This window comes from Strongylocentrotus purpuratus, unplaced genomic scaffold (assembly GCF_000002235.5).
Source record: "Strongylocentrotus purpuratus isolate Spur 01 unplaced genomic scaffold, Spur_5.0 spur5_scaffold_9, whole genome shotgun sequence".
Taxonomy (NCBI): Eukaryota; Metazoa; Echinodermata; class Echinoidea; order Camarodonta; family Strongylocentrotidae; genus Strongylocentrotus; species Strongylocentrotus purpuratus.
In genome coordinates, this window is record NW_022145615.1 from 1,048,573 (window position 1) to 1,075,680 (window position 27,108).

The window sequence follows — 27,108 nt, forward strand, 5'->3', positions numbered from 1 at the left end:
TGATACTATTGATTGGTCTTTGGACGTTTCTTTGACATCAACGTAGAGCCATGGAAGACTGCCGTTTACGACGTGTGAACTCTGTGTCGATGTAAAGGAGATATCTGAAGTATTTTAATGTCTGCTGGCGAAATTCTCTAATGGAATCCAAACTTTTATCAAAGTAGTAGTTTAATAGAAAAGGCAGCTGTCTTTGATGTTTCAGCCACAATTCAAATTCAGTATGGATAATACTAATGGGATATACCAAAGAACTTCCCATACTAAGCATATATCAAAATCAGTAAGTATTGTACCTGGTTGTTTTCATATACTTAAAGGTTTTGTCTTAGATTCCCCTTTTCCCTAATTTTTCAAGAATTTTCAACATACATGCACAGGCCTGAATGAATACATTTTTTTCTCTGTTATCTATTGCAATGAATGTTTTAGTGAAAATAAAATAGTTAAATGTACACTGTACACTCATGACTATAAGTGATTTGATCAAAGATTCATGAAACTGTTCCAACATTTCAAAGACACAGTTTGAGAAGTACAAATAGTGTTATTATGATATGACAGTACGAATGATTGCTAACATTTTTTTGTTAGTTTGTTTACCGGTATTTTACTGGTCTAAACAGCTGGCATCTGCATGATGAACGATCAAGAATTACCTTAAGTCACCAATCACCAATTTTCTTTTTGTACATCTAAAATTTACTAAATTAGCAAAAAAAAACTTACAGGCATTTTTCTATGGGAGGAGCATCAAGAAAAAAAAAATAGTATGAAACCCTGCACTCTGAACGTAAGTCAGACTTAGTTTCCTTGCCGGTCCCATTCTCAGAAAACACATAAGGTTGTGTCAAGTACAGTCGGTTAGCAATAATTTCCTCTTACATTTCAGTGAGGAAGTATTAAAACTTCCAATATTTCTTCATATAAGTAATATTCAAAGCTCCTATTATGATTGTAGTCTAGCTACATGGAAACCCTCACACAGGAAACAACATATTTTAAGGTGATTGGTTCTCTTTAGCCCATTTCTCTCAAATTGTGATTCCTTTGCCAGAACTCCAGTTTAAATACAATCCATAAAGTTACAAATCTAAAACCATTGTTAGAAAAATGTTGATTTAAATAGGTGTATTGAGTTATGTATTTTACGTTATGCAAGAAAATGCGACAAAAATAAAAATTGCGCTTGGGCGATACTTCAAAATCTTTCAACAGAGGAATCGCGTTAGTTGGAAAGATCACACATAGGTAGAGAACTGAGCCGTTTCCTAATTGATGAGGAAGTCATTTATGGGGAGGAAATGTGCAATTTATTAGCCCCTAAAATGAGCCATATTGGACAATTGGGTGAACTTCAAAAGCTCAAAATAGACGTAGATGAAGACTGCATGATGTGAAGAAATCACATTATATATGAATTTGTTTCTCATTTTTCTACTAAGATATTTATTTGGTTTCTTGCTGCTGACGACTCAATCAAATGAACTTTTGGAGATTTTGATATACGATTTAAGAGTGCGTAAGGCATTCCCACTAATGATTTTTCAGGGGTGTTCTAAGCACAGATTAAATGGGGGAGGGGTAGAAAGTCAAATTTCTTAATAAGGACAAGAGGGAAAAGGGCCTTCAGATTTGTTGATATGAAGAGTTGCTCACAAAATTTAAATAAAAAGGCACTTTTGAAAGGACAACCCCAGGCTGTCCACCATAACAAAAAAAGTATGGCACAAGCAGTTTAGTAACAAATGGTAATCTGTGTAGTATTACAGGTGACAATAGTTGTACATTATTCTGTTTTTGATGTTTTAATAAGGGAAAAATTGCTTTGTAAGTTGTTAAACAGAACTGGCAGGGGTTTTCCTATTACTGACTAACATGTGCTGTCCTCACTTCATAATTCATTACAGGTCAGCTTGTTAGACTGTATCTTGGAACATTTGAATGATGTGATGTTGCATCTTGTATCATTTGAATGATGTAATGTTGCATAATCTGTTGATACCAGCTTTAATTAACTCTTAACACTAGGGTTTATATGATTCATGTACCAGTCTATAATGCCTGGCAGCCAAACATGATCATATCAGTTTAATAGGGATGTATACGGTACCATGTAGTTATCTGGACTCACTATCCTATCCCACTACCCTATAACTGCTCTTTTTCAGAAATACTGTTATAGAAGATTTTTACCCCATCTTATCTTCACAAATGATATATAATTACTTTGAAAGGCCTTTATGATTGTATATTTTCAATGGTTACTATGCCTTTTTCATGATGACATGACAAAAATTTGAAATAGGGTACCTTTTTGTAAAGCATTACCGTTACTTGGATCTGAAATATGACTGAATATGGAGAAAATAAAGATGTTATCATACAGTAGAGGTGTCGTGGTCGAGTTGATACGTCACCAGACTGTGGATCACAAGGTCTGCGGTTCGAGTCCTGCCGCGGCACTAATGTCCTTTGCCAAGACATTAATCTACTTTTGCCACTCTCCACCCAGGTGATGCAAATGGTTACCTGGCAGGAATTAATTTTTAGAAATGTTATAGCACCGTAATGGCAGCCATTCTATTAAAAGCCTGGGTAATAATTGCAGAGCGCCTGGAGTGTCAGTCTGACAGACATGAATGCTATACAAGAACCCTCTTATTTTATTGGTATTATTATCAAAACATATTACCATGTAGCAAGCTTATGTTCTTCGTTCTTATAGGAGATTATTTATTTCAATAGTTCTTTTTTCTAGTTAATAATCACAGTATAGCTTTTGTTGGTCACCTCATGTCCTGACAGTAAGGGCATTGGTCAGGGGGGATGAATGTTAATTTGGGTCAGCAAACGGCCAATTATTGACCAAAGAATTGTAAAATGTTAAGGTGTGAGATGGAAGATGATAAAGGTATTGATTATCTCTTGTGGCAGGAGGTTATAGTCTGGGATGTCTCAATTGGTTTATGGTCCAATTGGTTTCCTAGGTGATATATCGGGCTCATTCACACAGGAGAAAACATTGTTTAATCCGTCATGTGCTTTGACCATTCACTGAAAGGCTTGCCTAGAAGCCAAGGAATTGTGGAATTTCGAGCAGGTCATGTGCATGTATATGTAGATACCGTATATATATGGAATGTCCAAAGTGTATCAACCCTCGTTCTTTACAGAGTTTTCTTTCACATGCCGTAATCTCTTATTTGCCATATTTATATACAGCATTAATAGAATCTTAGGAAACTTCAACCACTAATCATAACGCTGTGTAGTTATACAAAGTTTCTCTTGTCTGAATGGGGGTTCTTAGTACACTGTTGTCACAGCAGGCCTTTTGTTCAATAGCAAACCAATCAAATGAAATGTTATCATTCTGCTATGGAAAGGGCAAGGACTAATTGCTAAGATGTAAGTGTGATAGGTTTTAAAGGAACTATAGTTATTAAGAAAGAAAGAGATATTGCAAATTCTAAGACAAGACTAAACAGTTAAGCTACTTTGGAAATCATGCCCAAATGTTATGTAATTATGTTTAATGAAAAATTGAATGATATTTGCAAGTTATATGTATTTTAGCATCACCTGTTCCTATTACTTTAAAAAAATCACCAAGTCTGAAAAAGGAATGCATTCTATATGAATTCCTCTACCTTTAAAACAACCCTGTCAATCTAGATGAAATATTTCTACATTGATACAGTTGAGAATACTAATTGTCTGTCGATGTTATCACCTTCTAATCTTAATCAGTTCAGTGATCACCCCCAATCCTCCAAGCCTACACCTATCAAACCAAAAGGTAAATGTTTGGCTATCGATCCCTTGCATGTTATTAAAGAAGGCAACTGCCAGAGGAACGCAGACATAACGATTTGACGTCATGGCGCACCATGTCGTCCTTTATCAGATTAATCAAATTCCCAGAAGCTTTACAGAAAGGTATACAAACTCTATTCTTCTCTTATTGCCCCGTTATACGGCCCTCGTCTTATTTGCACTCCATAGAACTGCTCAGGGTCTTTGATGGGAGGGTAATTGTTTTTAATGATAGCCTGATTATGGTCTGCCATTGTTATGTCAGTACTCTGGTATGGTAAATGGATAAACGCTCTCGGCTGGAGCCTAAGCATTTCATTTTCAAACTAGACCGGGTGAGAGAGTGGCTTATATTGTTTTTGCATTATAGTTACTTGCCAATAATAAGTAACCCCAGCGACGTTTCAGCACCCCTTCTAGTGCCTTTGACACTTGCTGACACTGCAGTCGTTAAACGCTTTGGTAAGTTCCATGCCGCGGAGCAGTGAGTGTGGAGAAAGGAGTGGTGATATTTTGGAGCAAATTCTTTCCTGATATCACTTGTATAACATAGTCATAAGAAAGCAAGGCTTTAAGATTCCTCCAAGTTCTTATCCAGTTGTTCCTTCAGACAACAGCATTGAAACCTTATCATTGTCTGCAACAACAGCTTCTGCGGCAACCGTGCAACACACGCCGGAACCAGCAAAGACGTCTGTCTCCTGACCTCTCGGTGAAGGAATGACGAAGCTACCTGTAAACCTGTTGACTCCTGACTGATTCTATCACCTCTTGCCAACATATTTTAAAAGCAAAAATAGAAACCCCGGCATCTCTGATCGTTGTTCTCTCTCTCACCGAAGCAGTTGGTGCAATAATCGTATTTGACAGCCTGGATATTTGTAATATCCTCCCCTTACGCGACAAAAATTAACGGTAAACTTGACTTGAACTAATTTCTAGGACGAGTCATGCAAACAATAGCTTTGGGTTGGGGATATCATGAGATCCAGTCTGTTGTAATGGGTTCCAGCATCCAGAGCTCAGCAGGAAGTGGACGCTTTTCTCAATGGTTTACAAGTGCAACGGTATACTCTGGACAACAACGGTCGGAATTCTCGTTGTAAAAGTAGAATGCAATGGACCAACCTTGATGAAATGTGTAGGCTGCCAGCTGATTCTTGTTGTTAACATCTTGTTTTCCTGTTGATGAGAGTGGTCCTTGGTTGGTAGACATCTGTCAAGATTCAAGAAGTGTTTCCTGTACATCTTCTCTTCACCACAGACGGTGTAAAAGAAGCTTGCATCACTTTCACACTCTAGTGGATTACTTTGATTGCTTGGTTACAACTCATCTTCATTGCTATGATCTGTTTGTTACGCTATTCATGCTTTGTCTCTGTACTTCCCAAAGTGTGAACGTTTTCAGATCAACTAGAACAATTTTGTTGTCATGTTGCTGATGTCCTTAAAGAAAGATACATCTCGAAATAAAAAAACAGTTTTCTCCACCTTGGATGCTGTCAGACCAACTTGAAGTATTTGTTGACCTGCTGTTTCTCACAGCTATGAATGTTTGTAGAAGGTGAAGTAACCCACTGTATTAATATGATGACCAATACCGGCTCTGGGAGACGGAAAAAGAACAAACGGAACATGCGCGTATTGCATCATACGTGGGCCCATGATTTTCAGTTTGATGTAAGTTTCAATGCATTCCTCCCTGTTAATTACTGATGAGTTATAAGGTCAAACCTGAACATAAAGACCACTCAAGAAGAGTGGCCATTGTAGGCAGGTGGTTAATATGTACAGGTACCATTCATTTATTTGTTTCAATGAGAATCAGTAATCAGATGAAAAAATAGATGTGGTCTTTATAGACAGGTGGTCTTTCCATACAGGTGATCTTTCCATACAGGTGGTAGTAAACATATTGACATGTAACCATACATTAATCTGTAATATGATGTATAACAACGCATGCCAGGAATGAAGTATGTATGAAACAACAAGTAGAAGATTAATTATTGTCATGAATATTTTACCCAGTTTCTTCAAATACATAATGAGCTTCCCTGTATGTGTGTCCAGCAAGTTATATTAATGAATATATCTGTATTTGAAGAGTATATTCATGTTCTCTGATTCATGGTTGTTACATTATTTACATTTAATTTAATTTCTCCTGTATGTTGCGTTCTGTCCTAATTTCTATCATGAGTATTTCCTTTATAATAGATATGATTTCATGGTAAACAAAATTATGAATGCTTAACATTTTTATATATATCACAAAATATTTATACAAGTATAAATATTTCTATATCGAACTGTTTTTTATCTCTTCTTTGCAGCTATCTCGAGGGACGGGAAACGTCATGAGGGACAAACTCACTAAAACCAGCGGTGGATGTAAGTCCTTATCCTTCAGATTTCTTCAAATAGACCATGTTCATAATGATACCAAATCTAATGCATACGTTTTTGTGAAGTGCCTCAATACAAATTATTTCATTTATCTGTTACACTAATGGAAGATATAATTGTTGACAGTACATACTAACAGTGTTAACTACATAATGTTAAAAGTTTTTTAGAGCCAGAAGGGTGCTAAATCATTTCCCATACTGAGGTAATGTTCTCCTTACTCTTCAAAGATCTCTTAAAAGCTTGTCCTTGGATAACAGTTTCTTTAAAAGATTATGTACCGGTAATATAGATCCATCGTGGAACGGGTAGGAAAAATCTACCATGGACCATATCCCTGGTTGTTTTTCATTTTTGTCATTTTCATAAAAAACTGGTGTATTCCAGTCAAACCTGTCTAATATGACCACCCAAGGGAAACACACACAAAAGTGACCACTATATGCAGGTGGCCTCTTTGACAGGTTTTTCTAGAGGGAGGCAATATGATGAAGACAGGTGCCCCTTATAGAGAGGTGGCCACTAAAAAAAGGTTTGACTGTATAAGGCATTTACTTCGAAACAAGTTACAATATTGATGATCACAGCCCCTTCCAAATTAAGATAGCAGAAATTTGTTAACATTTTATGTTACAGCTTTGCCCTGGAGAGATTTCAGATGTGATTTATATTTGACTTACAAGTAATGTTTATTCTTTGTACTCCCTGTCTTACATATATAAATTCATTCATCTCTTTTTCTTCTACTTCGTCAGTGGGATATTCCCAATCCATGCGTGAGAAGACTCGACCAAACTCAATCCTAAATTCAACGAAACCATTCCAACCGGTAAGAGAATCAATTCTCCATGCATGTTCCTGTGCTTGGGACATGAAATGTAACGGTCCATTCAACATGATGATGCAGATATAACTTAGGAAAGGTCAAAATATGAATATGGAATATGTAGTGAGGGGAAAGAAATGAAGGATGATGTAATAGTGTACCTGTTCAAGTATGACTGTATGTGCTTTTGGATCAAATACCTTTCAATGATATTTCAGACTTGATTAGATAAAATAGTCAAAATGAATTTTGAGTGCTTCATAATCCTACTTCTATCAATTCCCTTCCCCAAAAAGAAAGGAAAGAACAACAACAAAAACAATGCATATTACACACATGCATCTACATCATGTACATGTATGAGTACACCAACTAATATATTTTGTAATTTGTGTCGACATTTTTAGGAGTTTTCCGTTAGAAATTGTACTGTCTATTATGATCATAAACTTGATTACTGATCTTAGTAGAAGAAAAGGTCATACATTAGTACATGTTTATTTCAAAGTTGGTCTGAACGAAAAATTAGGTAATGAATGAGGGGGACAAAAGAGAGAGGCAATTGTTTTAGAGATGAAGAGATGAAGGGAGGATAAATAAACCTGATATGTTATATTGATTTCACGCTTGGAAACTATTGATATGGTTGACGACATCTGTGTCCTATATGTATGTAGCATCGCCAAGAATAGGCGGTGACCAAATTCTCATGGCATTTAATCAATAATACATTGTAAAAATGAAAATTTTGCTCGACGTACACATCAACCAGCAAGTATCTGCATATATATGTAGCGGCGTTTACGAAGACCTCTAGTGTAATTTCTATTATGCCATGGTTAAAGTGATATGAATATGATGGCTTGTGTCTATGGATGTGTCTATGGGAGCATATTGGATGTTTTGAATGAGGGCTTATTGAATACGCTCTATTAGTCTGGATTGGATTTGATTTGATTCAGTCACGCCGGCCATGGAGCGTAGCTGGGCTTGGCATGAAGATGATGAGGCAAGAAGAGGGATCATTTAGGGGCTCGTTCACTCATGACGCGAAAAACGCTGATATTGTTTTACGTTTTACCTGTAAATGGATTGCAAGTGGGAATGAAGCAAAATGGCTGTCTGCAACAAAGGTCACACTCGATCATACTCACCATCATTGTTTTAAAGCCTATCTGCACTAGTTTGGCCAGGAGGAATTAGACCTCCATGCATGGTCACTTGCAGGTGGTTAATCTCATCAATTCAGCTCTTATTAAAATGAGAAAAAGGGACCATGGTAGATCAACGGGTACCGCTTAGGCATTGTTGGCTGTATAGAGGGCACAAGTTGCTACAAATAATGCAGTCCTGCTTTAAGATACAGTATTATGAAGTGTAATTCGCTCATCTTTGAGGAAAACAGAAATGGACGTGGTTGACCGTGTCGTATGTGAACGAACCCTGAGGGTGCTGGATATAGATTCCTCAATTACATGTCTTGCCCAACAGATTGCATGCATATTTAAAGGGAGTGATTAAAAGTTTGATTCAAAGCGGATGTCAAGAGGTGTTCTTCTAGTTCTACAGCTGACAGTTAATATATTTAGGAAATACAATGCGGAGTTCTGCTGCTGAGAGCCAGAATGGCATTAAGTCATATCATTTCACATAGAGCCCTTCTAGCTCTCTGTAGATAATTTCATTTAAACGAAGTGGTGTTGTTTTATTGTATCAACAGAGCCATCTTGATGCAGATGGCTTAAATGAGTTGTAACTTTTGTATGGTATGATGTGACATTCTTGGTCAAAGATATAGCATGACTGGATGATTATCTTTTCTGTTTGAAGCCAGAAGGACATGATCTCTCTTAATTCATCAGACTTAATATCCTTCTGCCTCTCAGCAGATGATAGTGTCTAAGCTGGTTAATTCTGATTTGTGAAAAAGATATCAAATATTGTATTTGTAAAGATTTTTCTCCTTTTTTTGATCATGTTTAGATGTCATTCCAGCCTCCGGGTAGCTCATCTGATGTCAGATCACCTGGTGGAAATGCTGGGTAAGTTAAACTATCCTATTAAAAAAAAAACATTCGTCACCATATCACAAATGTACTTGTATGAACTTTAGATTACCCGGCTACTATTAACATAGCAGCTTAACATTATTGACATGTTTGTAGTTATGTAGTTGAACTTTGACAGGTGATATACCGTAGGCTTTTCTTTTCTCACTTATGGTGGATTACTTTGCTTTGAGCAAAATGACAACTTGAATTATGTATTTCACTTCAGAGTGGAGTTGTATCTGGAATTTCTTGTGACTGTTTTTTAATATTGTTTGATCAATTTTGAATTTTATTTGGGAGGGAGATACTACCAGTACTTGTTTTTTAGTGAATAATAGTATTACATAAGAATATAGGATGCTAAAAGACGAGTGACTTGATGGGTGTGTTATGTAACTTCAAGTACCGGTATTATATTCAACTTCAGTTTATATTGATTTACTAAACTCTGAAGACATGGGTCATCATGTTTTCAGATGTACTGTACATGAGAGATGATGCTAGCTTTGTATACAACCATCAAACCAAATGCACACCTCATCTCTGTTGCTCTCACTTTGTTCTTTCTCTCTATCATTCCATCATATTTGCTAACATGCTATTTTTACAGAGAGAAAAAGAAAGAAAAGACCTTGCAGTTTTTAAATAGCTAAGACTTTAGATAGTCTCATACATTATTTTCTCATTTTCATCAATGTACATCTTTTTTCAGTATAGTAACTGATCAAATCTCTTGCTTTGATTAGGACTTTTTTTTCTTCATTTTTATCAAGTCACTTACTTGGCCAGCTATACAATTAACTTCTTATGTATTTCATTCATAACTTTCCTCAGCATCAGTTTAGAAATCTTTTCAATGAGTCAGAGACCAAATTCAGTAGGCAATATTTTATTTTAAGTTGCCAAGGCTATAACTAATATTGCCTGGCACAAGTATTTAAAAAAAAATCTATTTCTGAATTGCGGTGTGGGATGAAAAGGATGAAAACTATATTAAGGGTACTAGAAACAAAACCTCATCTCATGCCTATGCATCACACACACAAAATAAACCAAAATAAAATGAGAGGGAGGCAAGGGAAACGAGAAGAGGGGGCAAAAAGAATCTCTTAGGCGGTGATGAGCAATCAAGCAAGTAATATGTCATTGCCTGTTTCGTCGAAATGAGAGAATTCCGTCTGTGAGTTAGTCAGAATTACTTGTGATTCGTTTGCCAAACCGGTGGCAGGATAGTCGTGTTTCCCGATCGGGAAAGGCAAAACCCCTCTCCATTTAACATAGTTTGGGTACTTGCCAAGAGATTTTGAATAGTTTATGAACCATTCTTGCATTGAATGTTTTGCCATTGGCATCGATTATTGTGGAAATTCTTTGAAAATGCTCACAATAACAACATGACCTTATGAAAACGATCAAAATCAGACAATACTGTTGATAGAATCAAAAAGGAAAATGCTATAAAAAGGCAGAAATGTCTGTTTCTTGCTAAAAATGCATTTTTTAATGTTGTATTTACGTTAGGTAAATGTATGTCGACAAAGCAAAATTGCATTTTTCAAACCATTACATGATGTCATCTCATTCCCAATTGCGCATATCAACATTGAAATTCACACCGAATGAAACATGGATGCTAATTAGGAACCCCGCAGTTAACGCCTCTCTCACAAATATCACGCAGCAAGTGAATTCCACACTCCTTTCCTCAATCTTAGTCATAATTCACTTACCGCGCCTACTGGGTTTTGGCACCAGTTTGGTGTGTACATGTATTATTACATTAATTTGTCAATTGATTGAGTTGATGTGTGATGGTTAGGTTAGGTGGTGGAACAGTCGGATCATGGAACGTTGAACTTTTAGAGGCTCGTTCGTTGCTGACGACATCTGTTATAATTGTTAGTTGTGATTAATCATGCCAGTGGCTGGATTGGGGTTGTGAGTGGAATGTGGTGTTCGATAAAAGAGAATAAAAATAATGATTGGATTTTACTTAAACCGTATAAGTGCTAAGTGTGCAGAGAATAGTACCTTAGGATTAAGATGTTGATGAAGGTTAAGGTGTCACAAAATGAAGAGAAATGCTTCTGGAATTTCACACAGATGAGCTCAGTAGGCATTCAGTGTCATTTTAGTGTTTCTGTCAATATTGTTTCATCATCTCTACGATGGTACATGGTTAAAACACCGGTTAACAAGAAATGATACAACTAATGTTCCTATGAATCTAGGGTTATATGTAATGCCTTGTCACTACACATGTATGTAGCTTAAAGACATATTTGTTTCGTACATCTGCAGCCATATCTAGGCCTATTTACAGTTGACTAACCATATGCAGTAGATTACACTTTAACTGTAGTATTAACCTATTTCCGTGTATTGTCCCCACTTTTCTCCCCCTCCCATCTCCCCCTATTTCTCCACCCGCTGCCCTCAATACTACTTCTCTACACCCCCCCCCCCCCCACACAAATTGATCCAAACATTTCCACCGCTCTCACACCCCTTCAACAAAATCTCCTTCTGCTCTCTGACCATCACTCGCCACGCCCATTCTTATTTGGCTCCACCTCCATCCTCACTTGGCCCCACCCCTTTCCTCCATCCATTCCATCCCTGCCCCCTGAACCAGTATTGAGCTGGGCAAGTGGCATTGGAACAGAGTCGCCATTAAATTGGGGGTCAAGTAAGTCCTTCTAGGCATGCCTATACCTAGTCTTATATTTGAATGTGTCTCCATAGTCTGTGAATGTGCATCCCTGCATGTAAATATCAACCCCTTTTAATGTAATCTGGCTTTCGACTCTTACTGCTCCCCTTTTAATACTATTTTATATTATTTTGTTTTTATTAAGCAGATAGGAAGAGTAAACAAAGTATTACAGATGAGAATGGACACAAGGAATGTCCTTTGAAATGTTCATTGAAATTGATGATATTTAAATAAATACTGGTTGGTAGATTTAACCTGGATAGCTTGAAGATCGCTCTGGAGAGAAGAGCATCAAAAAACTTTGATTACTTAACAATGACTGGAAATAATTATAACTTTCACAACAGTAAATACTTAAAGAGATCTCATGAATGAAAACAAAAGTATTGTTCACCCTAAATAATACTGAATTCCTTGAAAGCCAGGCTACATTTCCCCAAAGTTTCTCTTAGTGCAGCTATAGTAGCCATTGTTCTCATTCATATACATATGTATTGTCATAGCAATATCAAAATGCTTAGAATATTCTTATCATGAGAAGATGTAACCTGTCTGTCAAGCATGATGATTGTCACTCATTTGTGTCGTAAATCATTGTCATTCGTTGAGAGTCAGAAGGATGCTTAAGTCTGTGTTGAAAGTATTTAGTTACTGGTAATGCCTTTCTGTCTCTCAATGTCTCTCTTGATGATACAAACAATTGTTTTTGCTCGCTGTTTGTAAGATTGTTATTTGTTGTCTGTGTGATTGTATACACTTATGAATATTCAGCAATATTGTTCACTCTTGTATTACGTGCATTTGACGTTTGTTACATTTATGAGGTTTTATTGGAAGCCACAGGTTATATTAAAATATTGCACAGAGCGGTATCATGGTTAATTATTGTTTAGGTAATAGATTTGTCTTTAGTATAATAGATATGAAGAAGAAAAAGACCTTATTAGCAATAAGTGTAAAGAAATATAAAGGTATGCAATTTGGGATGTTTAATTGTTATGTACATTTGATATGTCTTGAATCTTGAAGCTAGCTTTTTTGAACTCCCATGAAAATATCAAGGGCTAGGGGTATTATGTTAGGGGGTAGGGTGGTGGTATTGACATTATTTAGGCTAAATATGCACTAGAAAATAAGTAGAATATTACCACCTTTGTTTTAAAATGAATAGTAATAACAGTGTGTATTTTTTCTTATTAATTGCAATTTGGTTTGTTTTTGGCATGTATATTTGCTAATTATTGCATGGTTTTGCCGTTTTTAATATCAATGTCAAAAATGAAAATCCCAGTTTGTTTTTCTTAGTTATTTGCATTTTGCCAGGATTGAGGTTAATAGAAAGCTATCAAAATCCACTTGAAGTATGGGGTATTTTGTGTATTATGTCAATAGACGTTGCTTCAAGGAAATTATACTACCAAATCATTTATACTTCCAATTCATTGCAGATCTATGAATAGTAGCCCTACATACGTCACTTTATAATCAAATTATCTATACCATACATTCTTTGGCCATTCTTAATTTGCTAATTAGATTAAAAAACAAAACAAAACAACAGTTTATAAGGTATTTAGATTATTGGCAGATCACTATATTAAGATGACCTTATAATAAAGAATGCAGTTTACAAGTTTTTCCAAGTAGAACATTTAAGAATTCCAGTCATGGGGCTGACCGCATCATAATATGACCTTTAATTACCCAACTGCGATTGAACCATTGTTTTTTGTTTTTGTTTATGTCTGCTACATGGTAACCACGTTGCATTCTTGATACAGAAGTAGTTCCGATAACCAGATTAGAGCTGGGTAATTAACGATAAGATTTACCAGTCTAGAGACATTTTTGAAATTCTTTGATGAGATGTCATAGAAACCAACCCCTACCAGTCTACCTGGGTAGCTTTTGTCCAATGTTGACATTTACTTTAGATAGTATGTACCACAGTGCAGCAGGTTCAGACTCTGTCAAATCTGTAAGCCCTGTAAGGAATAGCCTACCTTCTTGAAATGGATCCAAGATATTGACCATCAAAATTCGTCCTCACTCTAAATATTTGGAATGGGTCATTGCTTTTAATAGATGGGTTATTGAGGAGATTTTGTGTCTGCCAAATTATGGCTCAGTTAAGGTGGGGGAGGGGGGGGGGGGGGGTTGCGCTAGGTCAACTTCTGACTATGTTTTGAAAAGGTTCACTTCCCGAAACTGCTTTGAGTTGTATTGAGACATGTCAAAAGGTTAAAGAAAAAATTGATAGAGTGGCAATGCCTTAATTATTATTTCCAAGAATTTTGTGACCAGATTAAGTTTGTGCTTTTGACTTATATAGTCGGTATGTCATTTTCATATCATTTTTCCAGCATTAAATATTCTAGTATATACATTCATATGAAATGTATCAACATCATATTAAAGAAAGCATTGTAGAACATGTCTTTCATAATGATATCGTACCATTAGTAAAACTTGAGCTCATATTTAAGAATTTTATATATACAATTCTTATTTTCTATATCATGCTAATGTTTTGCACATGACTGCTTTAATAGTTTGACAATGCATGCAATTTAATACTGCACATCGTTTGCTTGTGGAACAGCTTTCCTACTTTGCAGCACCACTTGTTACATTACGCCTCCATGCCCCCTTTTGATTCTTAGCAGGTCTATGATTTGGCTTTCTGCATTTTATTTTTAATCTTATTTTCGTTGTTATGTAAGAAGGGCAATGATAGTATCACCATTATTTACATTCTGTTGATACTAGATGTTTGCTATAAATGCGATGTCTCTGTTTTTATGCAATCCCATAGTGATATCAGACTGGAATCCTGTATTTGTCTCAATTTTTTTATTGGTCAATATTTGTTTGCCTTTATTCAGGGAATTTCAATATTCACTGTACAAAATAAATTATTTGTTTACATTTTATTGTACTATAGTCATGCACTATAGAATTTGTTTTTCTGCCTATGATATGAAAGGTAAAAGTTTGCCTAAAGTAAATAATGTAATACGCACCTATATGTCTATGAATTAATAGAAATGATGCCCTGTCTGATTATAATTTACTGCTTGATTGTCATTTTAATGAGGTAATAATGTGCTGCATGCTGTTTGTGAATTACGCCTTTTTTTTTGATATGTTGGTAATATTTCTATGAATAATCAAATTATTATTTATGAAAATGACCGTTTCTCAAGCCATAATGAATTGAGATGGCCAAGAAATTATCTTGTTGGTTGAAAGTCAGAAGAGTGTGAGTTGCTTCCATTCTGGCTGTCAGTAGATGATAAAAGCTCTACTCCTACATGTACTGCCTTCATTTTTCATTGAGCTACATGTATAGAATAGAATGTGTATGTGTTCATGACATGTTGCTTGACTGACTCGTTTGGTCGATGAAGTTGACTGACATTTCATTTAAACGTGTGTTAATTTCACAACTTGGATTTCATGAGACAGACACAGAAGTCTGAATGTGCTTGTAAATTATTGAGGACTATGAGCTCCATTTCAAAGTTTTTTCAAATGAATGTGAAAATAATAATTAGAATACACTACTTATTTTATACCCCCCCCCCCAACTGCTCCTTGAAAGATATTGTGTTCTGTGTTTTTGATAAGTTATAACATACAAGTATTTACAATAATATGTAAATACTTGTATGTTATAACTTATCAAAAGAGGGAATATTTCAAATTGATTACTCAGCTAAGCTCAGCCACTTAAAGTAGCAATCTGTTTTCAGTCTACACACACATATGAAAGGGACCGAAGATCCATTCTTTCCTTTTTCCAATGAATTATGTGCCTATTGCCGCAAGACTGATTGTGTTAATATGGTCGAACAACCAAACACAACTTTACTTGACCTCATCAGTCAAAAAAAATGTTTGATAAGCGGATGCCAAATCTATGAATGTTTGTTTAGACCTCTTTTCATTGAATGAAGATAAAAGGACATTTATTGGCATGATCTAGTATGTATTTATCATGCCATATCATATTTTTATCATAAAACAAACCGGAAATTAAGGGGCGTTTATTTTCTAAAGACTTTGCTCTAAGCAAAGATCAATCTCAAAAAGCAATCTCGTTAGATTTAAATATCATTTATCACTAAAAGTAAGTGAAAAATTACTCTTTTCTGAGTTTTAAAATATGTTAACCTTTGACGGCTGCTCAATCAGTGACTGAATTTCAATGAAAAGAGATGGAATATGATCGTGATTAATTGCGACAAATCCCTAAAGCTCCTGGTAGGGTTATAGCTAGTCAATGGATACAACAAGTAAAGAATAACCATGGACCAACTAGCACAGGAAAGAACAACCAACTAATGTTACATGCCTTTCACACGAAGCTGTAGCAATGGTTTGTGGTCTAGCCAGCAAGTTTATAAAAAGTGACACAGGATCCTGCAGATTGGGTTTCTTCTCTTCTGTTTTTGTTCTGAAAAGGGGAAAATTAAGGACAGCCAAATGAGCCGACGTTCCTTGAAAGTTAGCCGGACTATGGACCTACAACGAGCTAGTTCAGTAAAGTGTGCAGGTGAAAAGAGAAACAATACTCTGCCTTGCTGATTTGTCATTTTTCTCTGAGTTTTATGACAGCTCTGACGGTGGAGGCAATAGGTTGCTGACTTGCAACTCATTCTAGATGGAGCGCTTGATCTAGTCCCAGATGAAACGTAAACCTTTGTGATCCCAAGTACCTCATTCTGTATCTGATTGCAACTGCTTCATATTGTGTTTCTTTATTGAGTTATGCTCCCCATTGTGGAGTATGATGCCTATCTAAGGCACTGCCCGACCATCACTGTTGCAAAGAAGGGAATTGTAAAATTACATTTTTCTGAGGATTTTGCGAACAATGCTGCTGAATATGGTGTGGTGATAAAGACCAGAAATAATTGTGATGCTTCAGTGCCTTATTAGAATGCTGTCCCACTGTGCCATGAAAACAGTTCACAGATTTTATATTTATCAAAGAATTTATTCTATTTTGATGTAGAGGATGTGGTATTTTCAGTTTGGGAAAACTTTGGTCGTAAATCAGCAAGTTGTTTTTCTCACTATAGCTAGATATACTTGTACATGTATATCTACGGACATGTTTGGAAGAAACCTTTTGTCAATTCTTCAGCGTAATACTCAAGCTCCCTCTCACTATTGGACTATACTTGGATTATAACTCTGGATATCACTTCCATACTAGAAACAAGTGGATAAGTCTAAGCTGCATCTCACCATTGTTAATCGTCATCAATACAGGAATACCAATGAAGATCAAGACTTGTCATTAGCTGGAGTTAATGTTGATGCAAACTACACAAATCGAGCCAGAGTACAATAAACTAACACCCTCTAATCTGTGTGCGACTCACTGGATCTCAACCAATTCAATCCACATTCATCATTGTGTTGGAAAGGCTATCTACGCTCTCACAAATATTTGTTTCAAGACTCTAATTCGGAATTAAACGGCTTGCCCTGTCAACATCGCTTGGCATGAACATCTCTGATAATCAGCGTCGAAACGATCCGCAACAAACACATTGAAGTGTGCGCTTGTATTAAGGTTCACATACTTGCACTGTATCTACCAATAGCGAAAAAAACGTATATCCTTAACTTTGACAATCGTCTGTTTTTAATGAAGGACTTAATGTGTAAATTTAAAACCTACTGTGGTACCGTACTTGAATCACTGACAGTTGGATATGAATCTATCTAATGGTTTGTGGATAAGTGGCTGAGTTTACTGATCATTTTGACACCCCTCTATTTGATAGTTCTATCACATTGTTCCCCTGCCCTGTCCACCTGTATGGTATAAGTCACCACCATGTTGAGAGTGCCGAAGCTTTCACACCGTCTCTCGTTTTCTTTTGATAACATTGCTACCCTTGGTATTGGCAGGACTATTGAAGAGAATGAGGAGAATGATGGCGGACCAGGAAGCCCTCCAAAGACTGGGTAAGCTATTTAAATCTTATATTCTCTTTATAAAGGTACTGTTATTGTGATACTGATATACTAAGCAGTGTATTCAATAAATCGGTTTTTCCAGAATACATAGTTCCAATTAACCTTTGTTCAAGCCAAATATATAGAGAATGGTGAGAAAACTATACATGAATATATCTATCATTTGATATATATTTCAACAGTAATTTCAAACATACAGTAGCCTTTAAAATGAATTAAAAATAGCTTTGAAATTTAAAATTCTCTTGAAATTCTAAGCCATTATAAAACCAAAGTTGATTGATGTACTGGAATACATTCTTATAATAGATTTGTAATGACTCACAGTTATTGTACGATTTGTTTATGAATTATTTGTTATTAAAAAATTTGAATGAAAGGACAGCATAAAGCATGCCAGACATATTTTTACATTGATTCGTACACGGATGTTAATGTCTGAATAGAACCATTATACTTGCCTTATTGTGATAACAAAACAGATATGTTTCAAACTGATTCATATTTGACATTCTTTAAATTCCTTTGATCTTTGTTCCTGAAACTCCATGCAAAGATATAATGACATGTTTGACATAAGCTGTTCTGGACATACACGGTTCAGTAATTACCAATTTGAAAATGTGCTGTTTTTGTTTGAATATCCATTATACTACGTATTCCATTTCTATATCTCTCTTCAATTCTGTAATACATTTCTTCATATTGCATATATGTCTTACATCTCAGTAAATAACGTACCAAGAGTACTATCATGAAAGTTAATCCATATTGATAATACATTTTGATAATACTTTACGTTTGAGAACTTTTTTTTCAATACAAAAATTAAATCAAAGATAAATACACTATACAGTACTTATGTATTGAGATCAAAAGTTTCATTCTCAAAGAATGGAGTAACAGAATTAGAGTAAAGACATTGCCAGACAATCTGCTGAGTTGAGTTTTCTAGATTTTGGCTTTAATAGCGATTGTAAAGCAATTAATATGCAATAAACTACATCCTACAGGGGTGTGTTGGCATCAAATTATTATTATCACTTTTAAGCCTTTCCTTTACATTGTGATATTTACACAAGTGCAGCAAAGTTTGAAAGCAAACTTAATGTGGGGCCTTACAGATAGTATACTCATAAAATCATAATAATAATAAATAATAATAATACTCAGTTTTTATATAGTGCTTATTAGAATCATCTTTGGACTGTATAAAAAGCGATTAGATAGACAGAGTAAACAAGCATTAAAATGGAACATTAACACTAGAAAATGCACATTAAAAAAATTTCCTCCTTTAAAATAATGAGAGATTAATTTAATTTCCAAAGAGTAGAGTGTCAATGCTAAGAGTTTGCCTGGCATAGCATCATACATAATTAATACAAAACAAATTTAAATCAGAATGTGTGCGTACTCTACAGCACATATATTTCAACATTTGTATGAAATGATTTTCATAGGATTTGTGTTATGAAAGCTGTTATTAAAAAAGCATAATAAAACTTATTGTTTGTTTACATATAGTATTATTGATTTATCTATATGAAGGGAAGTATAGGATTATATTTAATCCAGATATTATTGAATTGTATCCGCCTGCATTGATAAAAAGTAAAAATGTGATACTTGGAAAAGATAAAATTGACATGATAAGAATTACATTGTATGGCTGTATTTATGATCTAAAAGACTCGCATGGTCATCAGATTTTGTAAACTGAATCAATATTTGCTCAGAGGGTACAGATCGACTGTAAATCTGTTTTGCCAATAAAACTCACGCAAATACAATAATCAAATCGTTGACATGCATCATTTATAACTTTGCACTGCCAGACCATTCTAATACACTGTGTAGCTCTAAGGATAGACTAAAAATGACTATTGTATACTATAAAACAGATACAAGAACGTAAGAGACGTGATTGGTAAAATGAATTTCATGTATTACTCTTGTTTTTGCCATTCCAAGAAGCTACTTTTCAAAAAACTTTCGTTATCACAAAGGATTGTAGCAATTTTTCAGTTGTTTGTTATTATATTTTTATTGGTTTTAATCCATACTATTGGTATGAGCGAAAGATTATTTTGTGAAAATGATCACTTAAATCAATTTTGTAAGTAATAATGCTTCAGAAGTAGTTGAAAGGTGCCACCTCGACTGCTCACTTGTCTGTGTGGGAGCAACTAGTAATTCACTTTGTGATTATTTAGGACATTCTTCTTTGTCCGATACTGTTCATTCTCTTTTACAATCTTCAGCCTTGTGAAGATCCACAACGTCTAATTGTTAGTAATTTAAAGAGCTACAAGCGATTCATTTTTGTGATTATTTAACTTTCTACTTGTTCTTAAAACTTTACTTCTAATTTACAATCTTCAGACTTGGAAACAACAACATCAGTTATTCGGTGGAGTCGTTGGTGGACGAGGTTTGTACGTCCACGGAGACATGGGAGTTCATGGATGATGAAGACTTGGTCACTCAGGGACCGGAACCAGAATCATGGAGTGTCATGGCAGAGAAGAAGGTAAGCGCACCTTTAATATTTGACCTTTGACCTTTGACCTTTGACCTTTGTAGTTATCCATTGGCCCTGTCTGCGATCATTGACATGATAGCTTTACAGGGATGGAATACTAAATACTAGTACGTGTTAGTCCATTTATCTCAATACTTCTACAAAAGTGTTTTCATGAAGTTTCATGATGGTAAGCTCACCTTTGACCTTCTGTAATATCATATACAGGTATCTATCTGGTTATTTATTATTTGGTTCATACTTCTTTCTTTCTACTCATTGCTGTTATCTCTGCTTATATACTTCCACTACTTGTACTACTTCTACTTCTAAATTGATGGAACACCTACAACATTTCTTTTGTAATAATATATAGTATTTCCCCTTTGAGTATATGAAACTTCCTTCATAATCTTAAAACTAGCACTGTCATTTTTGTAGTGATACAATGTATCCATTGAATTTTTAGTCAGCTATATTTTGTATTTATTTATTGCATTACTTGAAATTCATAGGTGTCTACAAAGGTAAATTCTGTGATATTGAAGAAAATAATATTGTCAGTAATATATATTTATATACATGTACGTATGTATTTTAAAAAGTCAGGCAATAATATGCCACATCCCTTCATATGGTCAATTCTGTCTTGACTGTATCCATCAGTCAGAAAGAACAAAATAAGCAAAATAGATAGATTTATATTTTAAAAAAATTGTGTAAAGGAACATAGTCGGAGGCCTTGATGCGTGCTTGAATGAGATAAGCCGTAGACCCGTCTAATGACTTGGAAACTTGGAGACTTATAAACCCCTCTCTTAATATGATAATCTAGGTCAGGGCATGAGTGAGGAAGATATGAGATCTTATGTGACTCAAACTCAAATTAGAGTCTACATTTATATCTCTCACATATGGGAGGGGAACATGTTTGGAAGGCTAGGGGAAGATTCAAAGCAGGTTTGGATATAGATACTGAGTGCCTGTAGCGTAGATAGCGGTACCTCTTTGTCATCCTAGCCATCATGCAGGTAATTTCTTGAATTATGACAAGAATGATTGTCAGTGTTTTGGTTGAGTGCACTTTTTGTGAGCTAAATGTCTCATTTTTGTTTGTGACTGAATACGTTATATTTCATTACGTGTGATTCTTTGTGTAATGTAAGGAAAGCAATATGTAAAAGTGGTAATCGGAATAGAGGATGTAGTAGTATTGGTGAAAATAATACTGGTAGCAAGGGTATTCATTTACTATTTGCCGAGAGTCAGTGGAAGAGAGTTCTGTTGTTAAATAGAGCTAACACCTTTCTGGTCTTTACCATGCTTTCTGCTAAGAGCCAGAAAGGCATAAACTCTATGTTTAAAAAAATTAAATTATAACATTGAATAATGAAACAGCCTCCTTTTCTGGTTCATGGGAGAAGAAATTAAATACATGTATGTGTACTTACATTATAGTGTACAGGAAATTCTGTGTGGAATTCCAGTGAAGTAAAGTGACAGGAGTTACCACATTCCTTGAAATTAACCTCTAATTTGATATTTGTTCTTCCTTCTATTTCTTATTATAGACGATGAGGAAGATGAGTAGCAAGGAAATTAAACGCCAAGATGTCATCTTTGGTAAGTCAACCCTAGACCCTCCCCTCCCCCCTCCTTCTCTGATCCACCTGTCATACAATTATAGGGATCTACTGAAATCATGCAGGCATTATTACTTTAAATACCACTGTTCAGCCTACCACAATTTATGGTATTGCCAGGCCAGAATTTTCTTGCTCTGAACTGACAGTATGAAATACTTTTAATGAGTATTTAACCTATAAAATCAGTAAAGTGTGACACAGACCCAAAAAATACAGCCAAACAAAACCAGACAAAGAACCTAAATGTAGCTCACAGAAATCTTGTTTTTCATAGCAGGGGTATATATCTTTTTCAAATTTTCACTCATTTGATATGGATTGTAAACTCCCTAAGATCAGAGCTAGAAATCAGATACTACATAGAACACTTGGCTGCTGTAATTTCTACTGTGTTTAAAGGTAAAGACCAGTTTTGGAAACCTCCCCCTCTCAAAAAATTAAATAGAAGCTCTTATTACCAATCATGTGAAAGAATATGTTTTGACTAATACTTGATCATACAAATTTTGCAGAGAAACCACCTACTAATTGATATATTTGGTACATTATTATATCTATTTGGACCTGATAGATATAACGCACGTGTCGCATAGTCCCATATACCTCTTTCTGTGAACAGTGCTTGTAACTTTACCAAGACTGGGCCAAATTTCTTATCATTTTGATGATTTCAGAACCTTGCAGTACACACCAATACTTATATGCTAGATGATCAACCTTTTCTGATCGATTCCACAACGTTTCTTTCACAATGCAATCGCATGACCAGAGCTGGTCTTTATCTTTAACTTCACTCGTTGAACTCTGAGAGTTCCTTTAAAAAAAAAAGTATTTTCATTCTGCATTGTCAGTGCCTGTAGCCAAACTTTAACAACTTTTTGTTGTTGAGAATTGTACAATGCATAATGCTCAGCTTGTTAGCGATTTAACTGTGCAACTGTGCATTTGTTACCCCACTGCTTATCACTGATGTTATAAGGCAAACATGTTTTCAAACTACTTGTGAATGTACAGGCCAATAGATGAAAAATGTGTGAATAAATCTAGAATTTAGATTTTTGTACAGACTTCTAGTCCAACAAAAACACTTTTTATTTTGTAAACTAAAAAAATTAATGTGACGCTGAAGATCAAAGGAAGTATGTAATTCTTTTTGCTTTTAAATTAATTTTTATTAATGCTGCGCTCGTTTAATCAATCAAGCTTTGAGATTTAATTTTATTCTTATATACAAAATTGGAACATTGGTACTGTTTGTGGTACAACAAACAATTTCTTGCTATTCATTCTTTCTTTAATAGGTGTAATTATTTTCTTTATGGGATTGCTTATGATTTAACCACAATTGAGCCTTTATAAAGATATTTCTGTTTGCCATTTCATGCCCCCATAATTTACAGAGTATTTGTTTTGTTTTTGTCAAATCACATCAACTCATTTCTTTTTCTTTTGAATACTAAGTAAAGGCCTTGTTAATAAGTAACCACGTAAATTGAATTGCCAAGTTTAATTGCTTTCCCTTAAAAAAAATTGTACATATTTGAATGCTTTCCCATTTCCCCACATACACATATTTATTAGACCATTGGGAATATACAGCCCTGCATATGTGACCCCACAAGGTCAAGACAAGGTCAAACAAAAGCTAGCATTTCAGCTACTCAGTTTTCAGCATTGACAAAGAACATGACTTTACTCTTGAAATCTGATATTTGTTATTTTATAGACTTTTATGAGGAGAAAATAGTGATTGATTAACTTGCCTCCCACCTCTAGCTTGTTGGTGCACCTAGCCATATTTTAGTTTGTTAGAAATAGACAGATATTTTAATATTATGAAGGAATTATATATGTCCATTTGACAAAATCATATATTTTAATCATTTTATTCTGAAAGGGACATATTTCTTGTGCCCCCTTTTGTTTGGTGTGCTTATAATTTTGAATACATTCCAGTTGTGTTTCATTACTTAGTAATAGTAATATATCATAACCTTTTTGTTATTTTATTATGTCTTTAAAAGAATTTTTTTTCTATCTCTTCCACTTTCAGTCACTTGGCATTCCTACTAAAAAGCTGCTTATAAAATTACTTTTCCTCACTTTTCAGCGTAGATTAAGGGTTAAATCTTTGTTTTGTATATGTAATTAAAATAAGTTTACAAATAAATTGAACAACAGGCAGGTAGCTTTAGCCTGGATGAAAACGAATGGACTGGGAGATGGCAGTATTATGCAGTACTTGTAGAAGTTGACATTGTGATACTGTAGACAAATTTCTAGAACTTTTGGTTGATAGTGTATATCTCTTATTCCTTTGAAACAGAATTCATCAAGACGGAAAAACATCATCTAAGAACACTGAAGATCATGCAGAAGGTTTGTTAAAATTTAATCATACATTTTTCAATTTCAAAAGAACAAGTCCATATTCATGTTGTGCTATAGTGTTTTATGCATTCAAATTCTAAGCATCGATAAGATAAGAAGTAGCGCGAACCATAATCATGGGATGAAATTAATTGTATGAAACGTAAACCAAATTAAATTATTATCATTTAAATTCTCGTTGGTTCAGGTTTTCAGAGAAAACGCCAAAGAAAATATTTGTGAAGAAGGCTGCATAAGATTACCGTACAAGCAATATTGGAAAGATCTCTTTAGATTGATATAATACATAGCCTTGTTTTTATTCCTATACCATGAGTATTGAGTATTGAGTGTAGGCATTACTCTAAGATGTTTACCTCTCTCTCTCTTGCTGTCTTCAGATCTTCAGCTATGGGATGCAGAACGAGCTCCACATGGATCATGGCCTCATCAAGAAGGTCTTCCCCATGCTAGACGAGATCGTCGACATCGCTTCCAAGTTCTACGACAAGCTACAGAAGAGACAGAAGGAGGCTGAGGTCATTGAGAGGATAGGTGATATCCTCGTTGATCAGGTCAGTCAAATAACCGTCTTATTGTTTCATCTTCAAATTGGCAATATTAAGTATGTTTCGCTCACAAAATGTTGTTCATGTAAAACTTATTTTAAAGAAATAATAGGTTTGAAATATATCTACCAAATTGGGAAAGGGAATTTTCAATCGCTTTTATAAATCTGTGTTTCCTCTTATTCTGGAAATTTTTTCTTATTCTTTGATGTGAAGTTCTTCCAATAAAATATTGTGCTTCTAAATTGAATGTTTGTGAATTAATATATAATGTAGGAAAATCATTGCCAATTTGTATATGAATACGCAGTCATTACTGAGCTGCCAATTCGATACTTCATTGCTTGCAATACTATTGCCTTAAAAACTCTGTATGTCATGTAACATTCATCATGGAATAATGGACTATCAGAAGACTTCAAATTGATGTAAACATTTACTGTTCCTCGGTTGGATTTTCAGCAAAATGTGGCAGTGCATTCCACACACACATTAGGGAGAGGCTTGTCATTGAAAACCCTCAATTTAACTTGGGAAACTTTTATGAATACTCACATTATTTGTGTGTTGAATAGCTGACACGAGAGTGAACTTCCTCCTAACAAGCGAGGAATGCCATGCTTAGCTGAATAAGACACGATACTTTATATTTATCCTCTAAAACCCCCGCATGAAATGAGTTGATTCTATATATAGCCCTCATAGAAATCTCCCTGTAAAATGTGATTCTGACTAAATGCTGTATTCAGAAACATGTGATAATGTGGATGATTCACTTGTATTACTTTACTTGCATTACAATATTTAGTGTACAAAAGTAGAAAACTGACCATCGCTTCATAATTGATGTACATGTCTCCTTGAGTGCCACCATTTTGATTATCCCCAAATTCAAATTTCATATTCCCTTTCTTTCTCATGTATTTCTATGTTTATATGTACATGTATTGTTTTACAAAATTAAAATTTTGAGCGAACTTCAGCTCCGTAATTTATAAACAGCGTCAGTTTATGGCTTTTGACAAGATTGGATTACATGAATCATGTTTAATAGTTATGATTCACATTCACCTTGCCAAATTGTATATCATTCTTTTATTCCTTATGATATGTTGGTATAGTATTTACATTTTGTTTTTATTTGTAAAAAAATGCAAGTATAATAAATTTAGGATTGGTTTAGTTTGGTTTTATTTTCCGTATCAAAAACATATATATATATATATATACATAATATAGACCATTTTCTTCACGCCTACATATTCTGGAACTTTCGTTGTCATGTCAGAGTTGAGACTTCTCACACTTTAATATACATAATATATATATATATATATATATATATATATATATATATATATATATATATATAAACCGGTATATATATATATATATATATAAACATATCTGATTATATAGTTTATCTTGACTTTAATACCGGTACATATTCTTTTTTTCTTCTTTAGTTTGATGGTGAGAATGGTGACAGGATGATGATGGCTTATGGATGTCTGTGTAGTCAACAGAATGAAGCTAAAGCAGTCTACAAAGATCTCACCAAGACAGACAAGAGGTTTCAAGCATTCATCAAGGTAGCAACAATTCTACTTTTACATTTCATTCTGCCTCTTAGCTTTGCTTCTGTTTGTATGTTTGACACTCTGTCTGTCTCTCTCTCTCTCTCTCTCCCTCCCTTTCTATCCTTGGTCTATGTCTATACTACCTTTGATTTTCATTCTCTTTTCAATGATATCTATGTATAGTTTTATTTTGCCAATACTATTTAGTTTTTCTTTCTTTTTTAAAGACATTTTCCTTGATAATTTGTTAATGGAATTCTCACATTAGGAAAATATGCTTCATCAGTTTTATTTTTGGAGTGGAATGCATGAAGGTATCTAACAGCTCATCTGGAAACATTCAAATCTGAATTGCATCTTGTAAGTTGTTGAGCAATAACTGTGTACTAATGTTTTTTATTAATATTATTGTTGTCACTATTATTTTGTTTGTCATTAACAGAAATGCAGCACCAATGCACTATGCAGAAGATGGACGATACCTGAATGTATCTTGAGTGTGAGCTCCAGACTTACCAAGTATCAGCTTCTTATAGAAGCCATCATGAAACCAACCAAAGGTGAGCATTAGTCAGTTGTATTTCATACAATCTTAGGAAAT

The 27,108-nt window shown here is 34.7% G+C and overlaps 1 protein-coding gene across 13 annotated transcripts in view; it reads left to right on the forward strand.

The window, feature by feature from the left end:
- Window positions 1-27,108, forward strand: part of LOC574669 (rho guanine nucleotide exchange factor 28) — a 195,924-nt gene that overhangs the window by 152,713 nt on the left and 16,103 nt on the right. For 12 of the 13 annotated variants that reach the window (XM_030977381.1, XM_030977376.1, XM_030977373.1 and 9 more), the window contains 11 exons: window positions 6,156-6,213; window positions 6,984-7,057; window positions 9,038-9,096; window positions 11,741-11,794; window positions 17,750-17,806; window positions 20,204-20,351; window positions 21,914-21,965; window positions 24,315-24,367; window positions 24,760-24,933; window positions 26,394-26,519; window positions 26,950-27,067. In XM_030977381.1, the coding sequence (XP_030833241.1) occupies window positions 6,156-6,213; window positions 6,984-7,057; window positions 9,038-9,096; window positions 11,741-11,794; window positions 17,750-17,806; window positions 20,204-20,351; window positions 21,914-21,965; window positions 24,315-24,367; window positions 24,760-24,933; window positions 26,394-26,519; window positions 26,950-27,067 (973 nt within the window). The remainder of the gene's footprint in view (window positions 1-6,155; window positions 6,214-6,983; window positions 7,058-9,037; window positions 9,097-11,740; window positions 11,795-17,749; window positions 17,807-20,203; window positions 20,352-21,913; window positions 21,966-24,314; window positions 24,368-24,759; window positions 24,934-26,393; window positions 26,520-26,949; window positions 27,068-27,108) is intronic. The other variant, XM_030977378.1, reaches the window with a different exon arrangement.